At 52.6% G+C, this 26,582-nt stretch overlaps 1 protein-coding gene and 1 long non-coding RNA gene across 3 annotated transcripts; one reads left to right on the forward strand and one right to left on the reverse strand.

Annotated features, from left to right (window-relative positions):
- The first annotated feature begins 75 nt into the window (after positions 1-75).
- Positions 76-6,488, forward strand: LOC135281879 (uncharacterized). The gene is made up of 2 exons (XR_010348321.1): positions 76-2,760; positions 4,847-6,488. It is a non-coding gene; the product is annotated as an uncharacterized LOC135281879 (long non-coding RNA).
- Positions 5,002-24,914, reverse strand: GGT7 (gamma-glutamyltransferase 7). 2 transcript variants are annotated; one of them, XM_064391168.1, is made up of 15 exons: positions 24,626-24,914; positions 21,640-21,866; positions 20,372-20,523; positions 19,046-19,160; positions 18,459-18,526; positions 17,744-17,817; positions 17,112-17,305; positions 15,005-15,092; positions 13,884-14,011; positions 11,332-11,420; positions 10,428-10,571; positions 9,811-9,928; positions 9,171-9,308; positions 8,106-8,205; positions 5,002-7,171 (listed from the first exon to the last, which is right to left on the reverse strand). In XM_064391168.1, exons 1-15 carry the CDS (start codon positions 24,801-24,803, stop codon positions 7,008-7,010), a joined length of 1,977 nt encoding a protein of 658 aa, XP_064247238.1. In that variant the 5' UTR covers positions 24,804-24,914; the 3' UTR covers positions 5,002-7,007. The 2 variants fall into 2 exon arrangements, with proteins under 2 accessions (XP_064247238.1, XP_064247239.1); XM_064391169.1 differs by having other exon boundaries at positions 24,261-24,768.
- Positions 24,915-26,582: the final 1,668 nt, after the last annotated feature.

Raw genomic sequence — 26,582 nt, forward strand, 5'->3', positions numbered from 1 at the left:
GGCACGGCGACCCCCGGCCGGGCCTGAGGGACAGCGGGGGGACAGCGGGGGGACACGGCGGGGACACGGCCCGGGGACACGGCCCGGGGACACGGCCCGGGGACAGCGCCACACGGCACCCCCGCCGCGCCCCCGCCACACGGAGAGCTGTCCCGAGGGCACCCGCGGTGGCGGCTGCTTCTGGGAGTGGGGACAAAGTGTCTGCCGGATGAAGCTGAAGAAAGAAAATAATAATTGGCGCCTTTATAGGAAGTTTCTGGGAAATTAGGGTTTTAATTCGGATGAGTTTTGATTTAGAACATTTCACCCGAAGGTTTCTGGCTCTTTGAACATCACTGAATCGTACTTTCATTTTACCAGTGGGGAGATGGGGAAGAAGCCAGGGAGGGACGTGGTATGGACTCGGCAAAGGCCACAGTGCTGAATTTCAATGAAAAGTCCATTAATGTGATTAATGAACAGGCCCATGGGCCCAAAATCCCCACGGGGCAATGCTAGATCCCTTAAATCCCTAAATCCCCTCAGGACAGAGGGGTTCCACAGCTGAAGGGACCCTCACGGGGCACACAGCCCTTTGGCTTGTCTCTTCCTGCATCCTTTATGAATATGAGAAATTGTTCATACAAAACCTCCGAAATGTCTGGTTTCTTGCCCATCATTGCTGTGGCCAAAAGCTCTTGCCTGGCACTGGGGAAGAAATTACACAGGTGGCAATTCCTATTTCAGGGCAGAAAAACAATCAAAAGTCCTTTATGGGAAAAATAAAGACTTTGTTCCTGCAGAAGCACGTATGATTCAGTAGCTTAAGCAGGTTCAGTGGCCTGAGGAGGGGTTTCAGGAGAGTGTGTGCAGCTGGAGCCAGCCACCCTTGGCTTCATATGGAATGCTGCTGGAAAAACAAAGTGAAAAAGGGAATTTTTTTTTATTTTCATTTTTTATTTTGTAAAACCTTTTACAAACCCACATTTCATCGGGCATTACTGCTTGCAATGTAGAGAAAATCACTATTTATAAGTCCACATATAACTGCCTTCCACAAAGCCCACCAAAACAAACAATTGGTGTCATGGTCAGCACAGGACTTTTCTGGAGTGTTAGCTGTCCTGCTGTGTCAGAGCTGCGAGCAGAGTGCATCTCCTGGGCTGGCAGGGGCTGAGGAATCCTTCAGCCTGTTCTGTTCTGCTCCTGCCTTTTTGTGTCTTCCACAGCCTCTGGGGAGCAATTCCAGCACTTCTCCAGTGTGCTGAGACAAGGGCAAAGGCCCCTAAGCCCCTGAGACCCTCTGAGATGTCAGGCCCAAAGAGATGGGGATCAGTGACAGCGAGGAACATGAAGAACATTCCATTGGTCTGATATCTCCAGGAGTTTCCATTTGCCTTCATGCGGATGATTCCCAGGCTTTGCCTAGCCCTGCTCCTGGATTTTGGGATTGGCTGGAAACACAAGGAAGCTGAGTGAAAATTTCTTTGGTACCAAGAATTCACCCTTTTTTCTCAAGTGACTTCATGTTTTCCTTGTTTCATGAGACCCTTCTTAAACCAGCTGCACTGAACTTCCTTCTCCAGCCTCATCTTCCCCAAAAGCAACCCCCAGCACAGAGACACCATAGCACTGCTTCCTAAAAACTTCCAAAACTTCCCACTCCTGTTGCTGTTCTTGTCATGTCAGATTGTCCCTCAGCATTCTTGGCTTGTTTGGTTTGATCTGTATTATGCACATTAGTACCAGGCACGTCTCAAATCCCTCAGCAAACAAAAACAGCCAAATGCTGTTTTCCAAAACCCAACTTTGCTGGAAGCACAATACTGAGGTGTCCCACCAAGATCTGCTCAAGCCATCCAAGCTGTGACTTTCTGCTCTGGGATTGAGAGATCCCACAGGGACAGCTTCCCTGTGCCTAACCACAAAGGGAGTTTGCCAACCAGCCCTCCCTTCCTCAGCAGCTGAGGCCTGCACATGCACTTCACTCTTCAGAGCACACTGCTTCCCATGGCTTCTAGTGCTTCTGCTCACTGCTGGGAAAGACCAGAACTGCTTCAGTCTCCACATTATTAAAATTAACCCTAATTCTCTTAGAATAACCTTGTCATAAGGGTAAGGAAGGAAAAGGAAAGGGGAGCTGAAGGGACACCAGGGTGACAGGACACAACCAAAGACCTTTTTGAGGCATCTCTGCTGGAGACCAGCAGTTGAAGGACCCCCAGGTGGCCTTGGCATCCATTGGCAGAGGGGAAAAGGGAATAATGTGATGTGGAGGGGTGAAAAACACAGGGCAGCTCCGGACCTGCCACATCACATCCCTGCAGCAGTGTGCTGCAGGCTGACCTCCAGAGCTGAGCTTACTGCACAGCCTGGGTGCTCCTGGGTCCTGCCCAGGCTCTGTACAGCATAAACAACACAGGAGAAGCTGTGGCTGCCCCATCCCTGGAAGTGCCCAAGGCCAGGCTGGACAGGCCTGGAGCAACCTGCCATATGGGAACGTGTCCCTGCCCAGAGCAGAGGCTGGAACTGGATAGTCTCTAAGGTGCCCTCCAACCCAAACAATCCTGTAATTTTTTTGTCTTTCTGTTTGTGGAACTCATCCAGGAGCAGACCCTCAGTTTGTTTGGGATGCTGAAGCTTTGCTGCAAAGCAATGACGTAGACTGATACCAGAGCGCCTGCAGGGAAGGAGGGCTGCCTGCAGCAGAAACAGGTGTTTAAGCTGCCTCACTGTCCACAACAGAGCACAAAGGCATTTGATATCACGACAATCAAAATGGTAGGTTTATTTACATGCATTTTCATATGGCAGTATTTTCAAATTACAGGTATTACACAGAAAATAATTTCCCCTCTAACATTGGTATAATGCTCACTTGGAGAGAAGGGAAGGAGATCTGTTGGACTGCAGTCACTCTCACTTTGGATGAGGTGTTTTGTTAAACTGTGACTGTGGTGAGAAAGAGAGGTGGGCAGTTTGCCACAGATGTGGCAGCTGAGGCAGGGCTGCACAGGAGTTCATCTCTCCTCCTCCACTCCGAGGACATGGAAAGGTGGAACCTGCTGGCTGGGGAGTCTTGGCTGGGCCAGGAACACTCCTGGTGGGCGAAGGTCCATGGCTGCCCAGGAGCTGCTGTAACACGGGATGCTCCCCACAGGCAGCCAGGGTCAGCTCTGCCAGGACAATCTGCACCTAAAAGTGCTGTAAGCACTGCTGAGCCCTTCGAGGGCAGCATGTGTCAGTGCCTTGGTGCTCCTGCTCTACCTGCCCTCACACAAGTGTGCTTCATTTCTAGTGGTGCCTGCCTCTCTGGAAGCAGCTCTGCCTGTCAGAGCTTTCCTTTCCCTGGCCAGGGGCCAGTTTCCATCACTGAGGTATGAAAAAGCTTTCCAAAAGCACTGGAAACGCCTGGGTGCTACAGGAGCTCTTCCTGCCTCATCTGAGTCTTTGCAAAACTTTACCAACCCCTCCGTGGTTTTGATGTTGATAAAAGAGCTGCAGGTTTCCTCGCAGGGTGTTTGCCGAGGCCTGACTCCCCTTTCTGCCCCGGACCAGCCCTGTCGAGCTGGGCAGCAGCGGAAGGGGGCTCTGAGATGATCGGGGCGGAGTCCCAGCGGGTACCCGGGAGGTGACACTCAATGGCACTTCCAGACTTGCTGCCCCAGCTGAGGGACTCCTCCGGTGGCGCTGGTAGAGCTGCAGGACGGTGGTCCGGACCTACGGGCCCAGCAGCGGCTGCTCCGTGCCCTCCCTGCCCCGGCAGTGCCCGCTCCCCCGGGCACGGGCAGGACGCGCTGCTGGGGCTGCCGCAGTGCGGGGACAAGCGCCGTGCCCAGGGCTGCTCTTCAGCCGTACCCAGGGCTCCCTCGGCCTGTGCCCAGCCACGCCAGCAGTGAGTGGCCACCCTGGCCAGCCCAGCAGCCCTGCCCCGCCCGGAGCGCTGGCAGCAGGGCAGGCTGCAGCCCCGCTCCGTGCCCGGGCACACACGGGACAGTGACGGGAACAGAACAACCCAAAGCCCTGAGCATCCCCATCCCCGCGCTGCAGGAGGGCAGTGCTGGCTCCTGCTCGTCCCCCTCTGGCTGCTCGCTGTGCCCGGGTGAGCAGCAGCGCCCAGAGCCAGCAGGCAGTTTGTCACCTGTGCCTGAGAGGGCGTTCAGCCCTTGGGAAAAACATGGATAAATTGCTGAAACTCAACGGCAGAGGCTGGCTCCAGTTTATCCTCGTGTGAAACCAGCACACATTGACGGGGAGTATTGCAAACCTGGGCAGAAACAAGTTGGCCACATTTCAGGTCATAATTTGTCACGTTTTGTAAAGGCATCGTTTAAACATTTATTTACTTTGTGTTTATTTTGTTCCCTTTTAAATAGTTTTTTTCTCAGCCCCTTTGTATTTTGTGTTCTGTGTTCCTCACTGACACTTCCATGACAAAGTTTCAGGACAAATTCTGCTTTAGAGCTGTCAGATGCCTGCAAGGGCCAGGCTGAAATCAGCACAGGTACTCTGTACACACACATTTCTACAATACACCCTTTTATTTCACAATGCCCATGTCACCTGTACCAAGGGAAACATCAGGTATTTCTTGGTACCTCACGTTAAATTTATCAGATCTTAAATTCATTAGATGTTAAATTCATCAGATCACAACAGATGGGCTGAAAATACCAGAGACACCAGGCCAATCAGCAGATTAAAGGTGTCCATGTTTGATACATCTGTGCTATACTGATGCTGCTTTTAAACAGAAAAAAAAGAAAAGGGAAACAATTTGGAATACCTTTACTTCTCTTAGCTGAAACCCAGAGGCATAGGTCTCATCTTCCAATGATTTTCAATTTTCTCTTTTTTTTCAATGCAGGCCATGATCAAGCAGAACACTTCAGACCATGCTTTATTTTAATCTTCTGGATAACTGCTATGAAATTATAATTTGGGATATAGGAGTGCCCTCTTGAATCAAGACCAAAATCTTTTATTCCCAAACATATACACGGTACCCAGATCAGAAGCTGGTGAATTCAGGAGCATTTTAATCTTTCGAAGTGTTTTGTGACATTTCATGCAAAGTTCTGCACTGACAATGACTCATCCACATGTTTTGCAGCTGTTCATAGAGAACCTCCATGCCCAAGGGAGAGATCTGGGCTGGGACAGACCAGAAACCCCCAGACCATTTCCAGAGGTTCAACCCATCAAACTGCCTCCTTCCCTTCCCACGGAGCCTGGAGAGGTCTGCTCCAGGATACCTTTACACACTCTCCATCCGAGGTCCGTGACCAGCTCTAGTGCTGATGACAGAGAATAAGCAGATTTGGTGTCCCTGTGGTGAAGTCTCCTCCCGGTGGCACAGAACAGGCACAGATGTACCATTGTGCTTGCCCTGTCCCAGCTGAGGGCATGGATGCCCTTGGAACAGGAAATGCTGCTGAGGGTCCTGTCAGTGGGAGTGCTGTGCTCCTCTCATGGGTGGCTGCACTTCAGCAGAGCACGAAAACACCTCTGTCCTCACTCAGCCCACCATACTTCACTGGGCTGCTCTGGGATCCACGGCTCTCGGGAACAATTAGTCCAATTATCTGCCCTGTGGCCCTGACCACCCCATGATCAGCCCATGCCATCGAGTGCCAGAGGGTGGCACAAACAGTGTCACAGGGTGCCTGGGGAGCAAGGTCGGGGTGAGTGGTGTGATCACCAAATCAAAGAGCCAGACAACCATAAACAGACATACATATATAATATGTACAGTGGCCATGGGTGCATGTGCACCATGAAGGAAATCATCACATTTTAGACTGCAGAAAATGATCAAACTCTGAATTTTTTTAGTGCCAAGTGTATCTAACTAGCCAGCAAAAAGAACAGGAAATGTCCAGATGTGGGCTGAATGACCTGGTGCAGATGTCAGCTGGGGTATTCTTCCCTTCTCAATTTCAGACACAAAGTGCAAGAGCATTCTTTTATTTTCACTACATGCTGTGGACAGAAATTTATCTCAGTAGTGTTTGGTTTGGTTTCTACTTTTTCTCTCACTCTCTTCAGCTTTTCCAATAGATTCACTGGGACTAAAACACAGAGCTAAGGTACAGCCATTAATTCAGTCAGCAGAAATTTCCAAGCCTCTCAGTAGGAATGAGCCAGGCTTTTGGAACAGACTGAGATAATGCAGTGGAAGGAGAGCTCTGAACCCATCCAAATGTGGTCTTCAGTCCATGATCTGTATTTTTTCACTGTGGAGTACTGCTAAGATATCTCCAAAAAGTGTCTAAGAAAGTTAAACCTACTACCATTAATCAGAAATTCACCACTGAGGAGGTTGAACCTCTGTAGGAAAACTACTGGGGGTGCACAAGTTGTTAAGAGGAAGAAGTTATTAAACCTGTTGAAAACCCGTGGTTACAAAATCAAACTGCCAATGAGTCTGCACAACAACTGGATTCAAAATATTTACTGCCAAAATTCAAGGTATGTAGTGACGTGGACACAGGAACTTCCCTGGGACGCTGCACGCTGGCAAAAATCAGCTGGCCCGGATGGAATATTAGAGGACTCCCCAGTATTCCAGCTGCAGGCACCTACAAACACTACATCAGGCTGTATTAATTACTGGCTTGCACTGGAAGCAAATAAGGAGCTTGGGAAAGACAGGGAGAGGAGGATAATTATCATCAATAATAATATCAGCGGCAGCAGCTGTTTTCTCCCTTGCTCATGTTCCTGATCCCTAAAAGTAAGACGCTGGCTAGAACTGGGTTTTGGAAAGATTGAACTATTAGCAAGACTGCCAAAAGAAAAGTGCTCCTGCCACTCCTGTAACAAGGATGGGGCTGCTTGCAATCCAAATGATGGAAAAATAAAAGGAGAGCTGGATGTTGCTGCTGCCAACTCCTCTGGTGCTGTCGGGGTGGGGGCTGCAGAACACCTTCCCAGCAGTATGAGGGCTGGAGAAGGGGCCACTTCAGGACATGTACATCACAGGGTTATGTGACAGCCTTGGCCACAGCACACGGCCCTGGCAGCTGCTACAAGATGGTGGCTCCAGCAGCATCTGCACTCCTGGGGTCCTTCAGGCCAATGATGAAACTGTTGGTTCTCCTGGCCCCGTGAACCAGGGACACCACTGGGACTTTATCCACCTGATGGCCCCTGGCCACAAGAAATTCAATATCTTCTTCAGGAAACTCACCTGCAGGGATTTGAAAAGAAGAGTTGGTAACTGAAACCAGTGCTGCCTGTGATGCAAAGGTCTGTCTAACACTGCTGGGGCCTGCAGTGGGGGGAACCTGCCTGCTGCCCCTTCAGAATGTCCAAACTCAAAAATTAGGACCTTGTGAAGTTTTAGATTTAATTCCATTTTAGTTTCAAAGTCTACAGGGTACACTGCAGGACAGATCCTATTTATATTTTCCTCTGAAATGGGGAAGATCAGAAACTTTGGCTATTTGGTGTGGAATGAGAACCAAATTTCACTTATGGTTGGCTCTGGTGAAGTTTGGGGCAGTGTGAAAAACACCAAATAGACCAAGACTTAAAGTAACAAGGACAAGAGCTGACAGTACAGACTGCAGAGTGCCAGCACTGATACTGTGTTTTCAGCACTAGCAAGCTACAGGCTTTTCCACAAACCTTGCCTTTTTTCAAGGTGCTGGAATTAAGGGACATGGACTGAAAAGTGAAGGGATGTAATTTATATCAGTGGGAATAAAGAAGCTTTGAGCACATGTCTGGGTGAAGTTGAGGCTGCAGTCTTGCTGAGTTGGATATTGTTCATGGCACCTGATCTCCAGAAGGATTTAAGGACTGGACAAGGCCACTGCCAGATGAGCTGGGACAGAGGGAAGGCTGGGAAGAAGCACCTGAAAGAGCTTGGAGAGGTGGTGCCAGAGGGGTCAGGAAGCATTTCCAGGACGAGAGGGAAAGGACATGGCTCAGCAAAGGCTCCAAGCTTTGAAGAAGTTGAAATCTGATTTTTGTGTTCCCCAAAACCCTCTACACCCCTGGGGACCCTAGAACATGGTGATCTGTGGTGCTTCCATTGCACTGTGCTAGGGAAATTCTGCTCTTTTCCTAAACTTGCTGGATTTGTGTCCCTTTGTGCCCCACCCAGTGTCCATACTCACTGTCAACCTGCAAGGTGTTGGACTGAAGCTGGGGGTGAAGTCGACCAAGTGACAAACTTTCACTCAGATTCTTGTTAAACGTTAAAACATTTACCAAAACCTGCAAGAGAATAAATTATCCTCAATAATAAAAAAAACCTATGAGAATAGGAGAAGCCAGCTTCCTGAGCACCCCCCAAATTGGTGGCTCCAGCATCTGCACATGCAGCAGGCAAAGGAGATTTTGAATCATTTACTAAACTGCATGAACTGCTGCAGGGGTGTGCACACACTAAGAAGTCCTTGGAATGTGGCCTGTATGTTGTTGCTTGTAAAGCAGGACATTTTCAGGATAGCATGGGCTTTTTGTAACATAGCTCCTGCACTTAAAGTAGCAGAGTTGTGTGTCTGGAACATGAGGTAAGCTCTAAAGAAGTGTTTGTTACACCCAAAAGCTCAGCATGTGACTTCTCCAAACAAAGCACTGGGAAGCAGTTCTTGGCTTAATTTTGCTCTGAATAATGCTTTCCAAAAGGTAAGAAAACTGGGAGCCTTTCTCAGGCTTTTCTTTTCAGCAATCCATTACTGCTGTACATGCAATCAAGCTATTGGCAAGTACTTCACCTCCTTACAAATCATAAATTAAGAGGAACTGCCCAATTTATATTCAGTGTTGAGCTGGAAGAATTCAGATGGGAATGCCCTAAAAGGAACTTTTCATGTGGAAAAGGGCTAAAGGGCTGCCAGTTTCCTGCAATTCACCAAATAAAAAAATGCTGCTTTTTTTCTTAATCATCCTTAAGACAAGTTTTGAACAGGTATTAAAATGACAAAAGCCATTATAGATTTTGCCAGAATGCTTCTCCTCTACAGCTACGAGTGGTGCCACTAGGCAAGGTGCAAGAAAAGTAAACTGGTAACCCTTAGAGATTTGAAATAACCCAAGTGTGGAACTGGTGACACCAAAGACTGAACCAGTAACCTCTGGCCACCAGTTTTGACCCAGCCTGGGACAATTAGGAAGGGGAAGGAGGGGACCCTCCTCACCTTGGGCGAGCAGCTGCTCGGGGAGGACGCGGCACTGACCTGGACGAGGCTGCTCAGGGCTCGGTCCCCGTTGTTGGCTCCCAGGCACAGGTAGGTGCCACACATCCCCTGGGAGGGCCTCACGATGGTGGGCAGCAGGAAGGACCGCGGCCGCTTCCCCGGCTGAGGGAGGTTTTGCTGCAGTTGAGGAAAAGTTGCACCAAAAAATGTCAACAAGCCAACTCTCCCACAGAAGGAGCATGGGGCTCATCACCCCCTCCCAAAGAAGAGGGTTTTACAATGCATAAGGCAGCCCTGGAAGCCAACAGCACAGGTCTGCATCTGTTTCTTTCCAAGACCTGGACATTTTTTCCTGCTACTTGTTACTTTTTAACCTGCAAAGCAACGTTCATGAAGAAACTGCTTAATACAAGTCCACATTGTTATTTAAAAGTGCATCTGGGCTGCAGGGAAAGTAGGTAACAGTGTTGTTTGATAATTCTGCAATGTAATAATAACTGATGGACATGGAGCCCTCTGTTTTCTCACTTTCAGTGGCTCATATAATGAAAAATAGCAGCTTTCTACACACTGTTGTCTCTGTTATTAACAAGGCATTAAATAGTTCCCCTGTTGTGAAGATGAGAATAAAATTGGAAGAAGAAAAGGTACATAAAGAATTTGTCACGTCATTCATTACCGGCCTGGGAATGGAGTGGTTCATTGTTTTATTTTGCCAGGAGAAGTCCAACATCTGGCTGTTCAGGAGGATTCCAGAGGGTGTTACTATTCCACTGCCAAAGGGACGATTCAAAGAACTGAAAAGAAACACAGGAAATTTCATAAAAATCATCCCAGAGATGTTTGTACACCTCGAGGCTTTCAAGGCTCCAACTTCCTGTCCAATCTTGTCTTGACAGAGATTCTTTGATGGTTCTCTAGGGCTGGTGAGATTGAGGAGAGACCAGTGCACTTAGGAGCAGGAGACACATATGCCACAGCAGTCTGTCCCTCCCCATGTTTGAGGATTCCCCTTGCTGAGATGGATCTGGCTCCATCAGTCCTACACTGGCCACCACCTCTCCCCAGGGAGCAGGTACAGGCCACTGCAGCCATGTGCCATTGTTAGAGGCTCTAAGACTGCACAGGGCAGAGCAGCACCAGCCCACACATCTCAACCCCACTCTCCCATTCCTCTGCTGCAGGACTGACTGGGACAGAGCAGCCTGGCTGACCTAGGTCTAGTCCCACCCTGTCCTGCTGAACCTACTCCCTCCTCCCTGCTCCCACCCCGAGCTGCAGAGGCCAAGCCTTTACCTCACCACGGCGACAATGAAGTCATCGGGGCCCATGACCAGGACCTGGCTGGCAGCAGCCCCGCTCTCCAGGGGGGAACGAGGCACAGACAGGAAGGACTGGGAGTCATTGATCAGCTGCCGCAGGGAACTGGCTTCTGATTTACTTCAGCAAGGAGGGAGGGAGAGAGGAAAGCAAGCCGTGAGCCTGGGGAGCTGGACGTGTCCTGGTGTCTCCACAGCTAGGGCTGGGTGTCCCTGAGGGGCTGCATGAGGACAGGGGGCTGTTCTGGCTCACCCCTGAGGAAGGAAGGGGTGACAAGGTGGCTGAGTCTGCACAGAGAGGCACTCAGTCTGCTATGAACCTCCAAAGGCTCTGTCTACCCCTGTTTGCCCTCACCAGGAGTAAACCCACCCCCAGTGGCCAAGGTGACAATCCCAGCTGAATGCAGGAGGGCAAGTCAGGCCCAGCCCAAACACCAGCCATGGCTCAGCTTGGCTCTGAGGTGGGAAGCTGGGCTGAAAACCCCAGGCCTGGCCTCTCCTGCACATCTGGGTGTTCTGCAAGGTCCTGAGCCCCACAGAGGGGCAGGAAGAGGCAGAAGTGGCACGTGTGACCAGAGATGGCTGTTTGTCTGACCCACTCAAAGGAAATGTTTAAAGGTGTGCCAGAGTGGGAGGAACTCTCAAGTTCAGGCTGGCTCCAGGAAACCTCTGAGTGAGGAAGTCCTGTGACACATCCCCAGAGCCCCGTGCCTGTGATCAGCTGTGATCCTTGTTAAAAAATGAGCCCTGGGAGGACACTCAGGGTCTGACCTTTCCTTCATAAAACAGAGGGAGAAAAAGCTCAGGGCACAGCACACCCAAGAACAATACCCAACCCACACATCCTGCAACTGTCACCTGCCTGTCCTCCTCAGACATACCTCACCATGCCTTCTGCTGTGTGAGTGACAGACATGTCACCAGATGGGTCTCCCAGGTTGCTCGCCAGACTCAGGGCTATTTTTAGTGTCTAAAGAAAGAAAAGGAAGAAAGGAGAAGGAGAGGAGGAGAGGAGAGGAGAGGAGAGGAGAGGAGAGGAGAGGAGAGGAGAGGAGAGGAGAGGAGAGGAGAGGAGAGGAGAGGAGAGGAGAGGAGAGGAGAGGAGAGGAGAGGAGAGGAGAGGAGAGGAGAGGAGAGGAGAGGAGAGGAGAGGAGAGGAGAGGAGAGGAGAGGAGAGGAGAGGAGAGGAGAGGAGAAGGGAAAGGAAAAACATTTATGTGGCCCTGGAAATACAACTTCTGATACTCCAAACTAGAAGAGGTATCTGGTGTCCTGGTGTGTAGGCTAAAGCTTATAAAGAAAAATTACCAGAAGTCTGGGTTCTGGGAATACTTCAGTGCAAAGGGCTGCCACATGTGGGTATGGGAACCAAGGAGCCTCAGTCCAGCATGGCAAACTGTGCTGGAGGAGCCAAGTGAATCCAGCAGCATTTGCACAACCGCAGAATCACAGAATGGTTTGAGTTGGAAAGGACCTTAAAGCTCACCACATTCCATCCCCCTGCCATGGGCAGGGACACCTTCCCATAGTTCTCCAACCTGATCTTGAGTGCTACCAGGGATGTGGTAGCCACAGCTTCTCTGGGCAACCTCTGCCAGCAGCTCACCATTCTCACAGGGAAGAATTTCTTCCCTATATCCCATCTAACCCTGCCTTCTGTCAGTGGGAAGCCACAAGTGCAACATCCCTGGCAGGAGCTAATGTCCAGCTCAGTGGTTCAGCCTCATTGCCAGCTGGCACACAGGGTCTCCAGGATGCCATTTAGCTTCTCTTTCCATTCCTGAGTGGTCACCACAACAGCAGAGACCAGGCTGAATCCCAAGGGACAGGGTGTGCTGGGCTCACTGCTGCCTCTGGGCCCCAGCTCTGCTGGCCCACCAGTGCTGAGCAGAAATGAGCTGTTCTGCTCCCCAGCTGGCTGTAAACAACCCAAAGGGCTTGAACAGAAAGCATCAGTCCCAGCACACATCAGGGAATGATGGTGCAAAAGGAGGAAAAGATCTGGTTTCTCAGGCATGCAGAATCCTGCCTGAGCCAGTCCATTGAAAATGGGAAGATGCAATTTCAAGGACATGGTTTATCCAGCCCTGGGACCACAGCATAGCCAGGGCAGAGCCATGAGGAGAGAGAGAGCTGCTCCTCAGCCAAGCCAGCCTTGAGAGAGAAAGGCTGAACAGAAACACACTCAACATTCAGCTTGCAGGTTGGGCCATGGTCATTCAGGATCCAGAACATTCCCCTGCAGGCAGCCAGCGAGGTGTGACTGCTGGTGTGGAAAGTGCCACACAGCAACAGCTTCTCCTTGGTTATCAACTGTGTGGAGAGCAGAACATGACAAACCTCTGGAGAAGGCAGCATTTCCATGGAGCAGTGTCCTGACCACCACACCATGTGGGGGGGACAAGGGCTTGGAGGCCAGGGAAGAGCTCCATGGAAACAGCAGAGCATGTCCACCCCAGTGGTTAAGGACCTCTTAACCTTGGTCCTGGTTGTCCCAGGGCTGGATACCTGAAGCTGGCCTAGCACTGAACCTCAGCCACATGTTTAGCTGTGGGACCCAGGCAATCAGGGTTACACATCTCCTGAAGTGACTGCCTTGGAGCTGGAGGTTGCTGCTCTAGGATAACCAGCAGGTGAAACTCTTGGCAGAGGAAATAGATTCACCCAAAGCTTCCTGAAGAGAGCTCAAAAATTACTCAGGTGAATCAACCTCCTGTGCCTCGGCAGTGTGTAACACCTCCAGCTGCTGCATTTTTGCTGAGACACTTCCAAGCACCCATTGTCCTGTCTGCTACAAGGATGTAGTTAAATCCTCAATTAAAATTCCCAGCTCATAAAGCCCAGCTGTGGATCTGTAAATTCCAACTCATAAACCCCATCTGTGCATCTGTGGAACATTTAAGAGCACAACTCTGCTTACAGAGCACGAGACAGAGCACTTGCTCAACCTCCTGAAATCTGGAATGTTTTGGCATGACAGTCCTAAATACTGGAAAAATTCTGGGCCTCAGAGATCATTTTTTTTTTATTATGAAATATTGGGTCAGTTTTCTTTGTGATCACCATGTAGAAGCTTTTCTTGCAGCACACCTTGCAGTGCCCTCAGGTGCTCTGCAGTGGCCAGGGCCACTGGAGCTAAGAGGTGGAGGAACTTAATGGGACAACCCTCAGGTGCTGTGGGGTCATTCTGCAGAGATGACTGTATACAAGACATGGACAAAGCCACAGTTTGTTCTGAAAAAGCTCTTCCTAAGCAGGAAAGATCCTCTGCTCAGCCTCTGAGACAGCAGCACTGCTCAGTTTTACACCTTAGCAGTCTATTTGTGCATTCTTCTCTGGGAATAACCTACAAATATTTTTGTACAACCACAAAATAAAGAAATCATTCTCTAGCAGCATAAGCAATTCAGCCAAATGTTGAACCTCCTCTCACCTCCACCATCCAGTGCAAGATGTTCCCTCTGGATCCTTGCCTTGTGATGTTAAAGCCCTCGAGGATGTTCAGTGCTGAGATCAGTGCAGGACCTGCATGTGGAGGTGGGGGGGTGAAAACAAGGTGCCCTGTGGAGGGAAGAGAAGAGGAATGAAGCTGCTTTTGTCAGACACCATCCAGTGAGAACACTCATCCATGAGGACAGGGAAACCCTTCCACATTCAAGGGGAAGTAATAGAAAGCATCATGATTTGAGAAGGGCTTCCCAGAACATCCCTGTATCTTTCTGTTTCTTCATGAAGGATGAAGGAAGCCCAAACAGGGATGCTTTATTACCTCTGAAATTCAGTTCTCGTTGTCTGGCTGTTGGTTTCTAGAGTGCAGTAGGGTAGAATGGAGATGGAACCATAGAAAACCAGAACGGTTTAGGTTGGAAGGGATCTTAAAAGTCATCCAGTGCCATGGGTAGGACACCTTCCACTATCCCAAGTTGCTCCAAGCCCCGTTCAACCTGGCCTTGGACACTTCCAGATATGGGGCAGCCACATCTGCTCTGGGCCCTGTGCCAAGGCTTCACCTCCCTCACAGGGAGAGATTGCTTCCTAACACCTATTCTAAATCTCTTCTCTTTTAGTCTGAAATCATTCCCCTTGTCCTGTCACTCTCTGCCCATGCTAAAAGTCACTTTCCCTCATTTTTTATAAACCTCTTTTACATACTGGAAGGCTACCTAAAAAAATTTGCAACATTACAGCTATAAGGAGGGTAAATGCAGGGACTGCTAGAAAATATTCACATTTTAGAACCTTCTTGCATAAAGTTAGCTTTTTTCCCTTTGGGAACTGTCTTTAGCTGTAGGTCCACTTCTATTGAGATGTTGCATCAAGATATGACCATGTCGCATCTTTAGACTTTTAAGGGAAAAAACATTTCAAAGAGCTGAAAATCTCCTGAGCCACCCATGATGCATCAGCAGGGAATAGTAGGAAACTCTTTGGAAGGCCTTTCTGCAGACATTTCAGCACAGCTTTGACTTTAACTCTTGCTCAATGCTGTTTCCACCCCTTGCAAGGTGAAGAAAACCTTCCCCTGGAGCTGCATGGCGACGGGTGAGGGAGTACCTCGATAGATTGTGTGCACGGGGTCCTCCACAGTGACACTGTAATTGCTGAAATCCTCCTCCACCAAGACTCCTCCGTAGTCATGGACCTGCACGAGAGCAAAGCAGTGCACACTGAGCAGCCTGGGCCAAGGCTCTCTGTGCAACACAGCCCTCACTGTCAAACACACTCCACTGAGATTCCTGAGCCAAGTGCCAGGTTCTTTAGGATACCCTGGATATCTGTGCTTTCACAGCCCTGGTGACCTGGCTCACAGCTCAGCATTGCAGGAAGGGTCTGCACTCCCCTCCAAAAGCTCACCCAACCCAAGGGTGCTCCCAGGACATTCTGTCTGCCCAGGAAGATGGGGACTGGCCCTGCCCTGCAGCCTTCCCTGCCCTGGCTGGCAAACAGGAGTGTGTTAAGGGGTATTGAATACTGCCAGGATTATGGGTCCAGGAGACAAGGAGCTTGGCTGTAGCAGGTGGCCATCATGAGAAATATCAACCAAAAAAATTACTGTTCTCACCCTATTTGAAATTATTTCACCTGACAGTGGGTCTACTGTAGCCTTGGTCTTCCTGTAAGATTCCTGTCAGAGGCACAATGTACCAGGGTTGGCACAGGAAAGATGGGCCATTCCCTCCACTGCAGGTCCTCTGTGGCTGACTGATGATGGAGATGAGGGAGGACTATCAGAGCATGGTGGGGCACTGCCCAGGCTCCCCAGGGAATGGGCATGGCCCCAAGGCTGCCAGAGCTCCAGGAGTGTTTGGAAAATGCTCTCAGGGAGAGGGTGGGATTGTTGGGATGCCTACATGCTCTGATCTCCAACCCAGCTAGCTTCCTTGGCAGGAAAACTCCTCTGCCAAAACTGAATGAATCACTGGAGCAGGACAGCTAGTGCAGGGCATGCTGTGGGGCCAGAATGTCAAGCAACCCCAAAGCTGCTAAAGATGTCTCTCCTACTTGGGATCCATGTTTCCTCCCCAGAAAAAAAGGCTGCTTGAACCCCAGGGCTCTGCTGAGCCAGGACCTGGCTCCCCACACCTAGCCAGTGGGGAATGGGGCATAAGGAGCAGAGAAAGGGGAATAAACCCCAGTCAGCCACACACTGCAGACATCCCAAATTCCCAAGAGAGCACTGTTTTGCACCTGTGCCTGGAAGCAAAGAGTGGGTGTTTTGGAGCTGTTGTTTTCACCAGATGGATGCCCTCCCTGTACTGGAACAATAAACACTTTGTGAAGGCAGCACTTTGCTCTGCAACCAAGCTGGAATTGTGCACTGGATCCCAGAGCTTGTCAGGAGGGTCTTTGATGTGGCAACCCTGGGCCTTGCTCCTCCACAGAGAATTTGTGCTTCCCTGTGGCAGCCCCCAGGTCAGGGGAACATGGTGACAAAGAAGGGTTTAGCTGTGGAGATGCTCACAAGCTTGGGACTCTTCCTGCTCCCCACCCTTCACCTCTGCTATAGTTCAGGAGAACTGTAGATTTCCAAACACAGAGCCCACAGATGTCTGAGGCTTGAGTGGAACGAACACATTCCAGATTCTTGATGAGCTATTGAAGGAGCATCACCATGGTGGCTCAATAAAATGGTGCCCCAACTACCCCGACTGCAGCCACACAGATATAAAAGTTGTTATGGGTTGTTGGGGGCTTTTTTCTTGTCTGTTCTGATATTTTATCCAGAGCACCTCTAACAGGAGTTAAACTAGGGCAACCCCAAGTGGGACCAAGCCTTTCTAATCCTCTGCTCACAAGACTCAGTTTATTTTTAAACCATCTTCTTGGAGTCTTTATCCTACAATCCCATTATCCATAACAACTTGTTTCTCAATAGCCTCTTGTTCTGGGGGAAAAGGCTTTGTCACCCAAGTGAAAAGAGTCCAGAGCCTAAAATTATTTTTATTTTCCTTCCAGATTGTCCTGGTTATAGAGGAAATGGAGATTTCACTTCTGTAGACTGGGAGAATGGCCTGTGTGTCACTCCCACCACTGTGGGGACAGGGAAGGAAAAGGAGGCATCTGTCCCCATCATTATGCTGGCACTTGGCTTACCTCCAGTTTGTCACCTTAAGAAGGTGGCAGCCCAGGCTGGCAGGTGCCAGGGGCAGTCCTGGCTCACCTCAGAGATCATCTCCTGGGTCAGGTTCCCGCTGTAGAAGGCTGACACCCCCTCTGCCCCCAGCAGCTGCAGCACGGCCGCCAGGTCCAGGCGCCGGACGAACGTCCCCGGCAGCAGGGGCTGCCCGTCGGGCAGGAAGATCTCCTGGAATCGCTCAGAGTAGTTCAGGTCCTTCCGTTCACTCAGGGCTTTGGCTGCAGGTGAGAAGGGGAAGGACATCCAGAAAAAACAGGGGTCAGGAAGGCACAAAGGACCTGGAGTCACTGTGCACCTGATGGGGATGTTGAAGGCCTGCTGCTGCCTCTGGCCCTCTTTCAAAACTAGAGGGGAGCTGGATCGTTGGTCCTTTGGAACTGGGAAAGAAACCCAAAGAAACCCCAGCACCCTTCCCTGCCTGGCCCTGGGCACTGCCCAGTGTGGCTGCTCTGCCCTGGCTCTGCCCAGCCATGGCAAAGGGCTCCCGTTTGGCTGCCACCACGCTGTCCCCTGGCAGACCGTGGCTCACGCATTGCTCACCTCCCAACACCATTCAATCTCCATGCCCACAAAGCCTTGATTTCCCATGACTAACCCGCTGCATCCCCAGCTGCCTTGCACAGTGAACTGCCCTGAGCTGCCCATCAGTTACTCACCCAGGTCATGTGTGACGTTAAAGCCGTTCTGGGCAACACCGGCCGCGAGGCCCAGCAGCTCAGACCACGGGAGCCTGCCAAGGGAGAGAGGACAAGGAGAAATGGGCCTTGGAGGGCTGCAGTGGGGCAGGTGGTGGGCAGCAAGCATAGGGCTTGGCTCTGCAGTCAGGGGCTCCTGGGAGACCAGGCCGTGTGGCCAGCAGTGGCCAAAAGGAGCACTGAACTTTCAGTGCTTCTCCTTGACAGGATCCTGTCAGTGCTCCAGGATGTGCCCCAGAGAGAATGGCAGTGCATGCATGGGGAAAGGGCTGTCTCAGCAGCAAAAGCTCAAGCCAGGCTCTGGTCATGAGCAAGGCATTTAGATCCCTCCATATCCCAACAGAACACCAAGGACAGGCATACTTCTTAGGATCCAGCTAAAGAGAGCATGAAAATGCACAGACATGTGAGACCGTGTGCTGCAGCTCTAACAGAACATTTTTGTACATCTTCTTAGCCAACAGGTCACTTTGCAGAAAACGTGACCAAGCTGAATTTTTTCTTTTGTACATGAAATAGCAAAAAATAAACATCTCTTTCAACACAAGCCTCCAAGTACCTCTTAGCTGATGGTTTTGACTGGTGACTGAGAACATGGTCTGATGGCAAGAGCTTGTGTGCTCCCAGCTTCCCACAGGGACCCCAGGGCACAGCCTGTGCCAGCCTCGTGTCTTACCTGCCATGTAACTGGTGTGCCTGGTGCATTCCTAGGATCATGCCTGGCACCCCTACAAGCAGACCTGGCTGTAAAAGAGGAAGAACAAAAAAGAAGAGAGTAGTCTCCTTCCCATGAGGACATGAGACATGGTCCCCAACTGCAAGGGGAGGTGCAAATCATGCTTACTTTGGAATTATCTGCATAGTTAGGAGAAGGGAAGAGTCTGTAGCAACACACTTTACTATGGAATAAAAGGTTTTGGAAGGAGAGAGGCAAATTAAATCTTGTTCTCAACCCAGTTTGGTCAGGAGAGATAATTCAGCAGGACAACCTGGGATTATGCTCCTTCCTGGGGTTCTTGTTCTCCCAGCACCCTGCTACCACAGAGATGTACCTTTTTACTCCCCAGAGCTCTGCATGCATTTTGGGGCTGATAAAGAAGTGTTTTCTCTAGATTCCCCATGTCTGTAGGGCCCAGGATCTCCTATGATGAGAGAGACCTCTTGCTGCTTTGCTGGGCATCTGCCCCTCAGTCTGAAAGTTGGAGGAAGGAGAGCTGGAGACACCAGCCCTGGAGACAACGGCTGTGGGATACTGGTTCTCACCTTGGTGTCCTGCTGCAGGTCCCCTTCCAGCGGGATGCCCAAGGGAGCCACCTCACGGAAGTCGATGGCCCAGCTCCTGTTCTTGCGGATGTCGTGGACCAGCATCACCCCGCCCCTGCGGCGAGACAGGGCAGGGCGTGGCAGCGGCTGCCCCTGCAGCGGCCGCGGCAGGGTAGCTGGGGTGCGCTGAGGCCGGGGCCGGGCCAGGGAGACAAGGGGCTCTGTGCCAGGGCACCAGCCCCAGCGGGGCCACGGGGTGGCCAGAGTAGCAGCAAATGCTGCTGTCCTTCCCTAGGGCACACACCAGGACAGCCAAGGCAGGGCTGGTGTGGGACACAGGCAGCCCTAGGCTGAGCCAGGTGAGGCTGGAGCAGTCCCTGCCTTCTTGGTCATGGAGCCACTGGCTCTGTTCCACCGCCAGGCTGGGACCATCTGGGATTTTCTTTCTAATCTGAGCAGTTTTGCAACAAAAGAGGGTGTTTGCTTACAGCAGCAATGGGTGGTGCAGCTGGAGCAGTGATCAGGTGCTGAGCCCTCCTGCAGAGCGAGGAGCATCAGGCTCACGTGGATGCCACCCTGGGAATGAGGGCTGGGAGAAGGACACCCCTCCCTGGCAACTTCCTGGAGCTGGGCTCCAGACCTCAGCCTCAGGAGCAGAGCTGGTGGGAGGCAGGACTTGGGCTCTGAAAGCACTGGGAGGGACTGAGTCCAGGGTGTTTGTAGCTCCTGGCGCAGCTCACGTGGCTGGGGGACCATGTCTTCCTCTGACCCTCACCAGCCCTCTTGAGACTGGGGCTGGGATGCTCCCTGCAGCCACTACAGCAAAAACAATTCCCTGCCTGGGGGTCTCTGTCCTGTGTTGACAGCATGGAGCACAGGAAGGGTCACTGTGACAGATGTGGACACATCCACTGCCTGATGTCAGAGTCCTGGCACCACACCCTGAGCCTGGCACTGCCATGGAAGCACTTTTCAGCTGCAGAGGGACTTTTTACAAGGGCAGATAGTGACAGAACAAGGGAGAATGGCTTTACACTGACAGAGGGCAGGCTTACATCAGGTATTTGGAAGAAATATTCCTCTGTCTGAGAGAGAGGTAGGGGAACCAGGCATTGGTGTACGCTGCCCCATCCCCGGAAGTGTCCACGGCCAGGCTGGATGGGGCTTGGAACAACCTGGGATAGTGGAAGTGTCCCTGCCCATAGCAGGGGCTGGGACTGGATGGGCTTTAAGGCTTCTCCAACCCAAACCAGCCTGGGATTCTGTGAAACCACTCCCTTGAGGACACCTGAAGACAAGAGCAGAGGGCGAGTGCCCCACACTTACCCGCCCAGGCCCGAGGTGTGGGGGTTGACGATGCCGGCGCAGAGGGCCGAGGTGATGGCCGCGTCCACCGAGGAGCCGTGCCTGGCCAGCACGTGGGTGCCCAGCGCGGTGCAGCGCGCGGCGTCCGTCACCACGGCGCCGCGGTGGAACAGCTGCCGGAACGAGAGGGCACCGCTGGGCAGGGCTGCTCCTGCCCGCCTCTGCACCCACCACTGTGGCACCTGAGGCCTGGCGCCAGCGCCAGGGCCGTGGCTGATCCAACAAATGCCAGTGGGAACCGTATGTCCCTTGGCACGTCCCTGCTCCAGGGCAGCTGCAGGTAGCCACGGCCACCAGTTCAGACAGCTTTCCACACTCTGTGTGCCAGGCTGGGGGGCTCGTCTCCCTGTGCCCCTCACCAGCCCAGAGCTGTCCCTGTGCTGCAGCCAGGCAGTCACCAGGAATGGGGATACAGCTGTAAAGGATGCAGCAGGCCCCCAGGACCACAGCTTGTTCTCATCCCTGTGCCAGAGCTGTGCTAATGCAGTCACATGATATTTTAAGGAGTTGATTTTCATCCCTATGGCACAAATTGCAGCATCTCAATAAGAGCCAGGCTGGCCTGGGGACATGCAAAGACAGAAGGGTCCTGGCAGCACATGGAGATGGTGATGGTAACTCCTGGCTGACTGTGACCCTGGCAGAAGTTCTGCAGGAGAATCCAACCCTGTGGCCATGCTGCCTTGGCTGTGCAATCTAGCACTGGGCTGTGGGAGAGATTATCAGGAGGTTCATCTCTGTTTTCAGCTACTTCCCTGCTTAGTCCTGGGTGAATCTTCCAGAGGTGAATCTGGGCACGTATGCCCACAATCCACAAAACTGTACAAGTGGACAAGATGCCTACTGTTTAACTAAGGATTACTTTCTGAAAGCACTCCCACCTGGCTCAAACCACAGCTGCAGTCACAGCAGTGGGGTTGTCTGTTCTCCCCCAGCAGCACCCCCAAACCTGCCTGACACAGCCCCCCACACCCTGGCCATGCAGCAAGCTCTGAGAGTCTGGCTCGGTTCTCCAAGCACAACCTCCAGGTGGAGGAAAAGACTTTCAAGCCAATTTGGGGTTGAACCATGGGGGAGACTGAGCACCCAGGGCCTCACTGACACCAGCCATGGCTCCCCAGTACTCCACTTGCCAAACTGCTGACCAGGAGGAAAGTCAGGGAGCTCTCCCCTCTTTGGAGCCAAAGCCTAACCATACTTTACAAATAACATACGCTGTTTTGTCTTACCTGAGGGTCCCCAAAATAGATCTGCATGATGAGGGCCACAGTGACACCAGTGGCGAAGGTCAGGCAGGCGGTGATGATGACGGTCAGCCCATCCTGCCGGCAGCTGCAGTCTCCTGAGAAGGGGTCCTTGCTGGTCTCCTGCAGAGGGGACACATCCTGGCTCCCCATCTCTGAGGAGGACGAGGGCAGGCGCTGCAGACGCGCAGACTTCAGGAAGGAGTCTGGGTCTTTGTGGGCAACAGAGAGAAAACAGGTGTGAGTTATTGAGCAACTTGGGGCTCTTATTGCAGTGTTTACCCAGCACTAACATTACACTGAGCCCATTCCAGCAAAGCTATCACCTTCCCTATTGATCCCAGCTCTCAGCAGCCTTTCTGGCTCAGATCGTGCTTTGAGTCATTTTACTGATCCTTTTCTTTAGCTCTGGTTATTCCAAACTGACTTCCCTGGAGATTGAGAGAGATGAAAAACCCTTGAATTTTTACTCCATTTCAGTCCATTCATCAGCCTTCAGTGACAGGCCCTCTCTTATGCTCCATCTGGAGGGGTTCTTAACACAGCAAACAGGTCTTTGAAATACAGCAGGACTGAAGAAGAGGAAATTAAGATATGAAAAAAGATGCAGCAGCTTTACTTGGAGCTGTGATTGAGCTAAAACACCTGAGCAAAGCAGAGGTAGAGCAAAACATTTGGCCTGGGCACAGAAAATCCCTCTAGAGAAGTGAGGGCAGGGAGGAGCAAACCTGCAAACCGGAGGCCTTGGAACATCCGCTCGCTCCTCTGCAGGAAGGACTCTGCTTTAATTCCTTGCTTCCTCTGGCAGATGAGGCCCACTCTGAAATGAAGCCACACACTGGACACCCAGCTCCAAGATGGCAAAGCAGTGCGGCAGGTGTTTGCTGGGCCTCAGCAGGATGAAAAAGTCTTGGTTTTGCTCTGAAAGATGCCTTGAATCTCTGTGAGTGTCAGCTGCTGCCCTTTTGCTGGGAGAACACCAGCTAAGGATGCCCTGCCCGTCCCGTTGCTGCCAAGCACATGGAGCTGCTGGGGCAGCTGTGAGGTTTTGCCCACCCCTCATGGGCCCTGAAGGGAACCCAGCAGCTCAGGGCATCATCCAGGGCTCCTGAAAGAATTTTTTCAGGGGTTGCAGTACTCTGTGCATCCATAGTGGAAAAAGAGGGGCACCAAGTGGAAGAGACGAGAATGTATGTCCCTCCATACAAATGTTTCCTGGGTTTGGAAAAGGAGAAGGGGAGTGAGCAGGAAAGCCCACATCCCCCATCAACTGCCTGTCTGTCTGGTCTGGCAGGTGCTAGGTATCACTATGGGCACTGCCAGCCCAGTCCTTGTCATGACATTAACCTGACCTGGCTGCAGCTCTCCTGAAGCCAGGGAGGGAAGGAGTTTTAATTTCAGTGATGCCGCAACCAGGAGTAAACTCCCACAGCCAGGGAATCCTCTCAGGGTGAATTTAATCTCATTTGCTGTGGTGGTTTAGGAGTGGGACTGGGAAAGGCTCAGCTTTTGCAGCCCGAGTCTCTGAGCACACACTGAGCTCCTCATGGGGCCTGGTCTAAGTGAGCTGGACTGAGCAGGAGGACTGGCTGGTGGCCTCAGTGGGGGCCACAACCGGCCTGGCAGGGGTTGCCATTGGGGTGGGATGTCACATCCAGCCTCTGGCACACACGAGTGAGGCCCCAGCCCCACCTGCAGGGAAACAGTGAGGAGTGAGCTCGACTCCAGGACACCATCCCTTCCCACTGGTGACAGGCCAGCCCAGCATGAGGGGACACGAACACCTAGGAAGCAACTGTAGAAGAGGGCAGACCACAGCCCTCCCACCGTGAAGCACCTCCACATTCTCTGCCTCAGACATCCTCTTTTTAGTCTCTGTGACCACTGGTGTCACACAGGGACACCAGAGCCACGGTGTGGGGATGGGAGCAGCTGGAAGGGGTCACATGGGAGCAGAAGCAGCCTGCACAGCCAATGCACAGCTGCCCATCCCAACACCAATGTGCATGCTTTGAAAAAGAAGCCACCAAATCCCACTTGGCTTCCGTGGGGCCATGAAGGAGTCATGGCTTCATGGAGGAGACAATGCTTTGGAGAAGCAGGGCCACCTGAAGTCTGGAGCTGCTACAGAGGAGACAGCAGAGACTGGAAATGCTGGTGGGCTCTGCAGGTGCTCCTGCAACAAGTGTGAGGAGAACAGCAGCTCTCTTCTCCAGCCACCTCACCTGCAGCTGTTGGCACTGCCAAAACTGCACCAGATTCTGGCTGTGTGACAAGAGCCCTCATGCTTCCAGGGGAGCTGCTCTCACACTGCTGCAGGCAGCGGCTCTGCCTCAACAGTCAGGAGAGCACAGGGTGGGAACAGGCAACGGGAGCTTCACCCGTGGGCATGATGGCACAGGGCAGACGGTAAGGGGAGCCTGGGGCTGTGCAAACATAGGCTTGGGGGCTGACAGGCACCCGGACTGGGAACCAACCCCAGGGGGAAGGGCAATACCGCTTGAAGAAACAGAACATGAGGGAGAAACAGCATTTCGCTCAGCTATGGAGGAGAAAACAATCAGTTAAAAATAGGCAGAGGATTTTCTCACAGATCAAACGATCACCTGACTTTATTCCAGCTGAGCACCGGAGGGATGAAGCATCCCGGACTGAGGGATGTGCACAGAGCACCCCAGGGTGGCGGGATACTCAAGGAGCATCCCAGGCGGAGAGATGCTCAAGGAGCATGCAAGGAGGCCATGCACAAGTGGTCCAGGCTGGAAGGCCAAGCTGGCTGTGGGAGAACACATTCCAGGCAGCCCTGGGAGGCTCCGTGCCGAACCCGCGGATCCCTGGCTGCCTTCCGCCCCTCAGGGTGAAGGCGGGGCCGGGGCGCAGGGACGGCGGGAGCCGGGGAGCCCCGCTCCGGGCGCGGGGCCGGGGCCGGGGGTGCCGGGGGCCGCGGGCGGGCTCTGCCGCCGCCCCTCACCCGTGTCCTGCTCGCCCAGGAACGCGTCCTCCTCCTTGCGGGCGCGGAGGCCGCTCTCGGCCGCACCGCTCGGCTCGTCCTCGGGCAGCCGCGGGAAGCTGGTGATGCTCATGTAGTCCACGGGCGAGCCGGCGGCCAGGGCCCGCTGCCGGCCCGGCACCGCCTCCGGCACTGCCATCGCCGGGTCACCCGAACCGGGTCACGCCGGGCCGGGACCCACAGGCGCCCGGGCCGGGCCCAGCGCTCCCGGTCAAACGGAGCCGCCCCGCGCCGGCCGGGCGGGGCCGCCGGAAGGGGCCGGGCTCAAGGGCCGGGCTCAGGCGGCTCCTCCCCGGGGCTGGGTGTGTCCGGCCCGGGCCTCACTGCAGCCGGGGATACTCCATGGCCCGAGGGTCCCTTCGCCCCTGGCCCACGCAGGGGGATCAGCCCCGGCCACACCGCACCCGGCGGGTTCCGGGCCAAGCCTCCGGGCAGCTGGATCCGAGATTCCTCCGTCCGCCTCCAGAAGGCTGGAAGAGTTTTCCAGGGGATGTGCATGCACATTATGTCGCAGGGTGCTCACATGTCACCCTTGTCACGGGGCACAGGGGCACCAGCACCCAGTGGCACCATCAGCAAGAGATGCCGTGACATTTCCGCAGAGCGGCCGGGTGTTTGCTCTCCTACAGCCTTCCTTCCATGGCTGGCTGCTCGTGCTTTGAACCCTCTAGGATGAGAGCCGGACACCGAGGTTCCCTCCACAGCACAGGGGGTTTGGGTTGCCGTTTGCAGGTGCGGCTGGCCAGGCTGACCTGGCACTGGGGGCTCCCTGCTCCTGGCTCCAGCAGCACCGGCACAGGTGTCAGGAGGGGCTGCGGCTGCTGGGCAGCACAGGGAGCCAGCACAAAGCCAGGGGGAGCCCGAATGGGGGCACAGGACCAGCTACGCCTGGGGCAGGCCTGAGCTGTGGTTACCAACAGCTCTCATTTGGCAAAGAGTTGTGGTGGACTTAAATGTGTTGAGGGGCCTGGTGTTTCTGAGATCAAATTGGCTGAAACATTTAAATTTCCCCTACACTTCTTCCAGAGATAGACCTAAAAACCACCAGTAAAATAACTGTTAAGATGGAAGATGTTGTTTCTCTCCATGGTCCAAGTTTGTGAAAATTGCTTATCCCTGCAACAACACTGGCCTCTCTCGACTTGGCACGCAAACTTGTCTCTTTGGCTGCCAGATCTGAAAAATCCACCTACTGCCCCAATGTATCCTGGACATCTGTTGTTTTGGGAAGCAGAGCATGTGGAGTGCTGTTTGGATCTGGGGAGGTCACCTGACAGGTACATGTCCTACTTTCTCATCCTCCACTGAGCCAGCTAATCCCCTGCATGAGCAGCTCCACTGGCTCAGTGCTCCTCAACACAGGGACTTGTAAATCTTCCTTTGCTGAGGCACTGGCAAGATTTTGGTCGTGCCTCCAGCAGCCCGAGGGCATCATGACCAATGCCAGCTGTAGTAAATAAATAAATAGGAATAGGGACAGGAGAAGGATAGTTTGGCTTTTGCAAACCAGTCTCAGCCTGCTCCACTTTCAGGCATCAGTCTGTAGCAGGCACAAGGCCTGCAAGGCCTTGGAGATCAGAAGCCTGAGCTAGGAAATACCAAGTCAGCATGACTAAGGGTTTAGAAGACCCTCTCTTCCGCCTTTCGGACCCTGTTATCTCTCTGTAGATCCATAGGTCACTTTCCCCTGACCCTTACTATTGGACAGTTTTCAATCCCCCTATAAGGTATAAAAACCCCTAGCTCTGCCCGGTTCGGAAGAGGAGAGCTGTCACTGGACCCTTCGCGGAGACCCGAATAAAAGAACCCTGCGGAACCCACACAGCGCTTCTCTCTCTCTCTGCGTCTGCTGCGGCGATACCCAGGGTGACGGCCCCAGGCGAGCTAAAAGAGCTGAAATCACTAAAGAGCTGACTGC

Source organism: Passer domesticus, chromosome 16, assembly GCF_036417665.1.
Source record: "Passer domesticus isolate bPasDom1 chromosome 16, bPasDom1.hap1, whole genome shotgun sequence".
Taxonomy (NCBI): Eukaryota; Metazoa; Chordata; class Aves; order Passeriformes; family Passeridae; genus Passer; species Passer domesticus.

What these genes read in the sequence shown, in the direction of transcription:
- GGT7 (XM_064391168.1), bottom strand. Translation starts at nt 24,803, where the DNA reads ATGGCAGTGCCGGAGGCGGTGCCGGGCCGGCAGCGGGCCCTGGCCGCC. An exon ending in CACACCTCGGGCCTGGGCGG is followed by an intron (nt 19,161 to 20,371) that starts GTAAGTGTGGGG and finishes GTCTCGCCGCAG; the next exon opens with GGGCGGGGTGATGCTGGTCC. An exon ending in CGTGCACACAATCTATCGAG is followed by an intron (nt 14,012 to 15,004) that starts GTACTCCCTCAC and finishes TTCCCTCCACAG; the next exon opens with GGCACCTTGTTTTCACCCCC.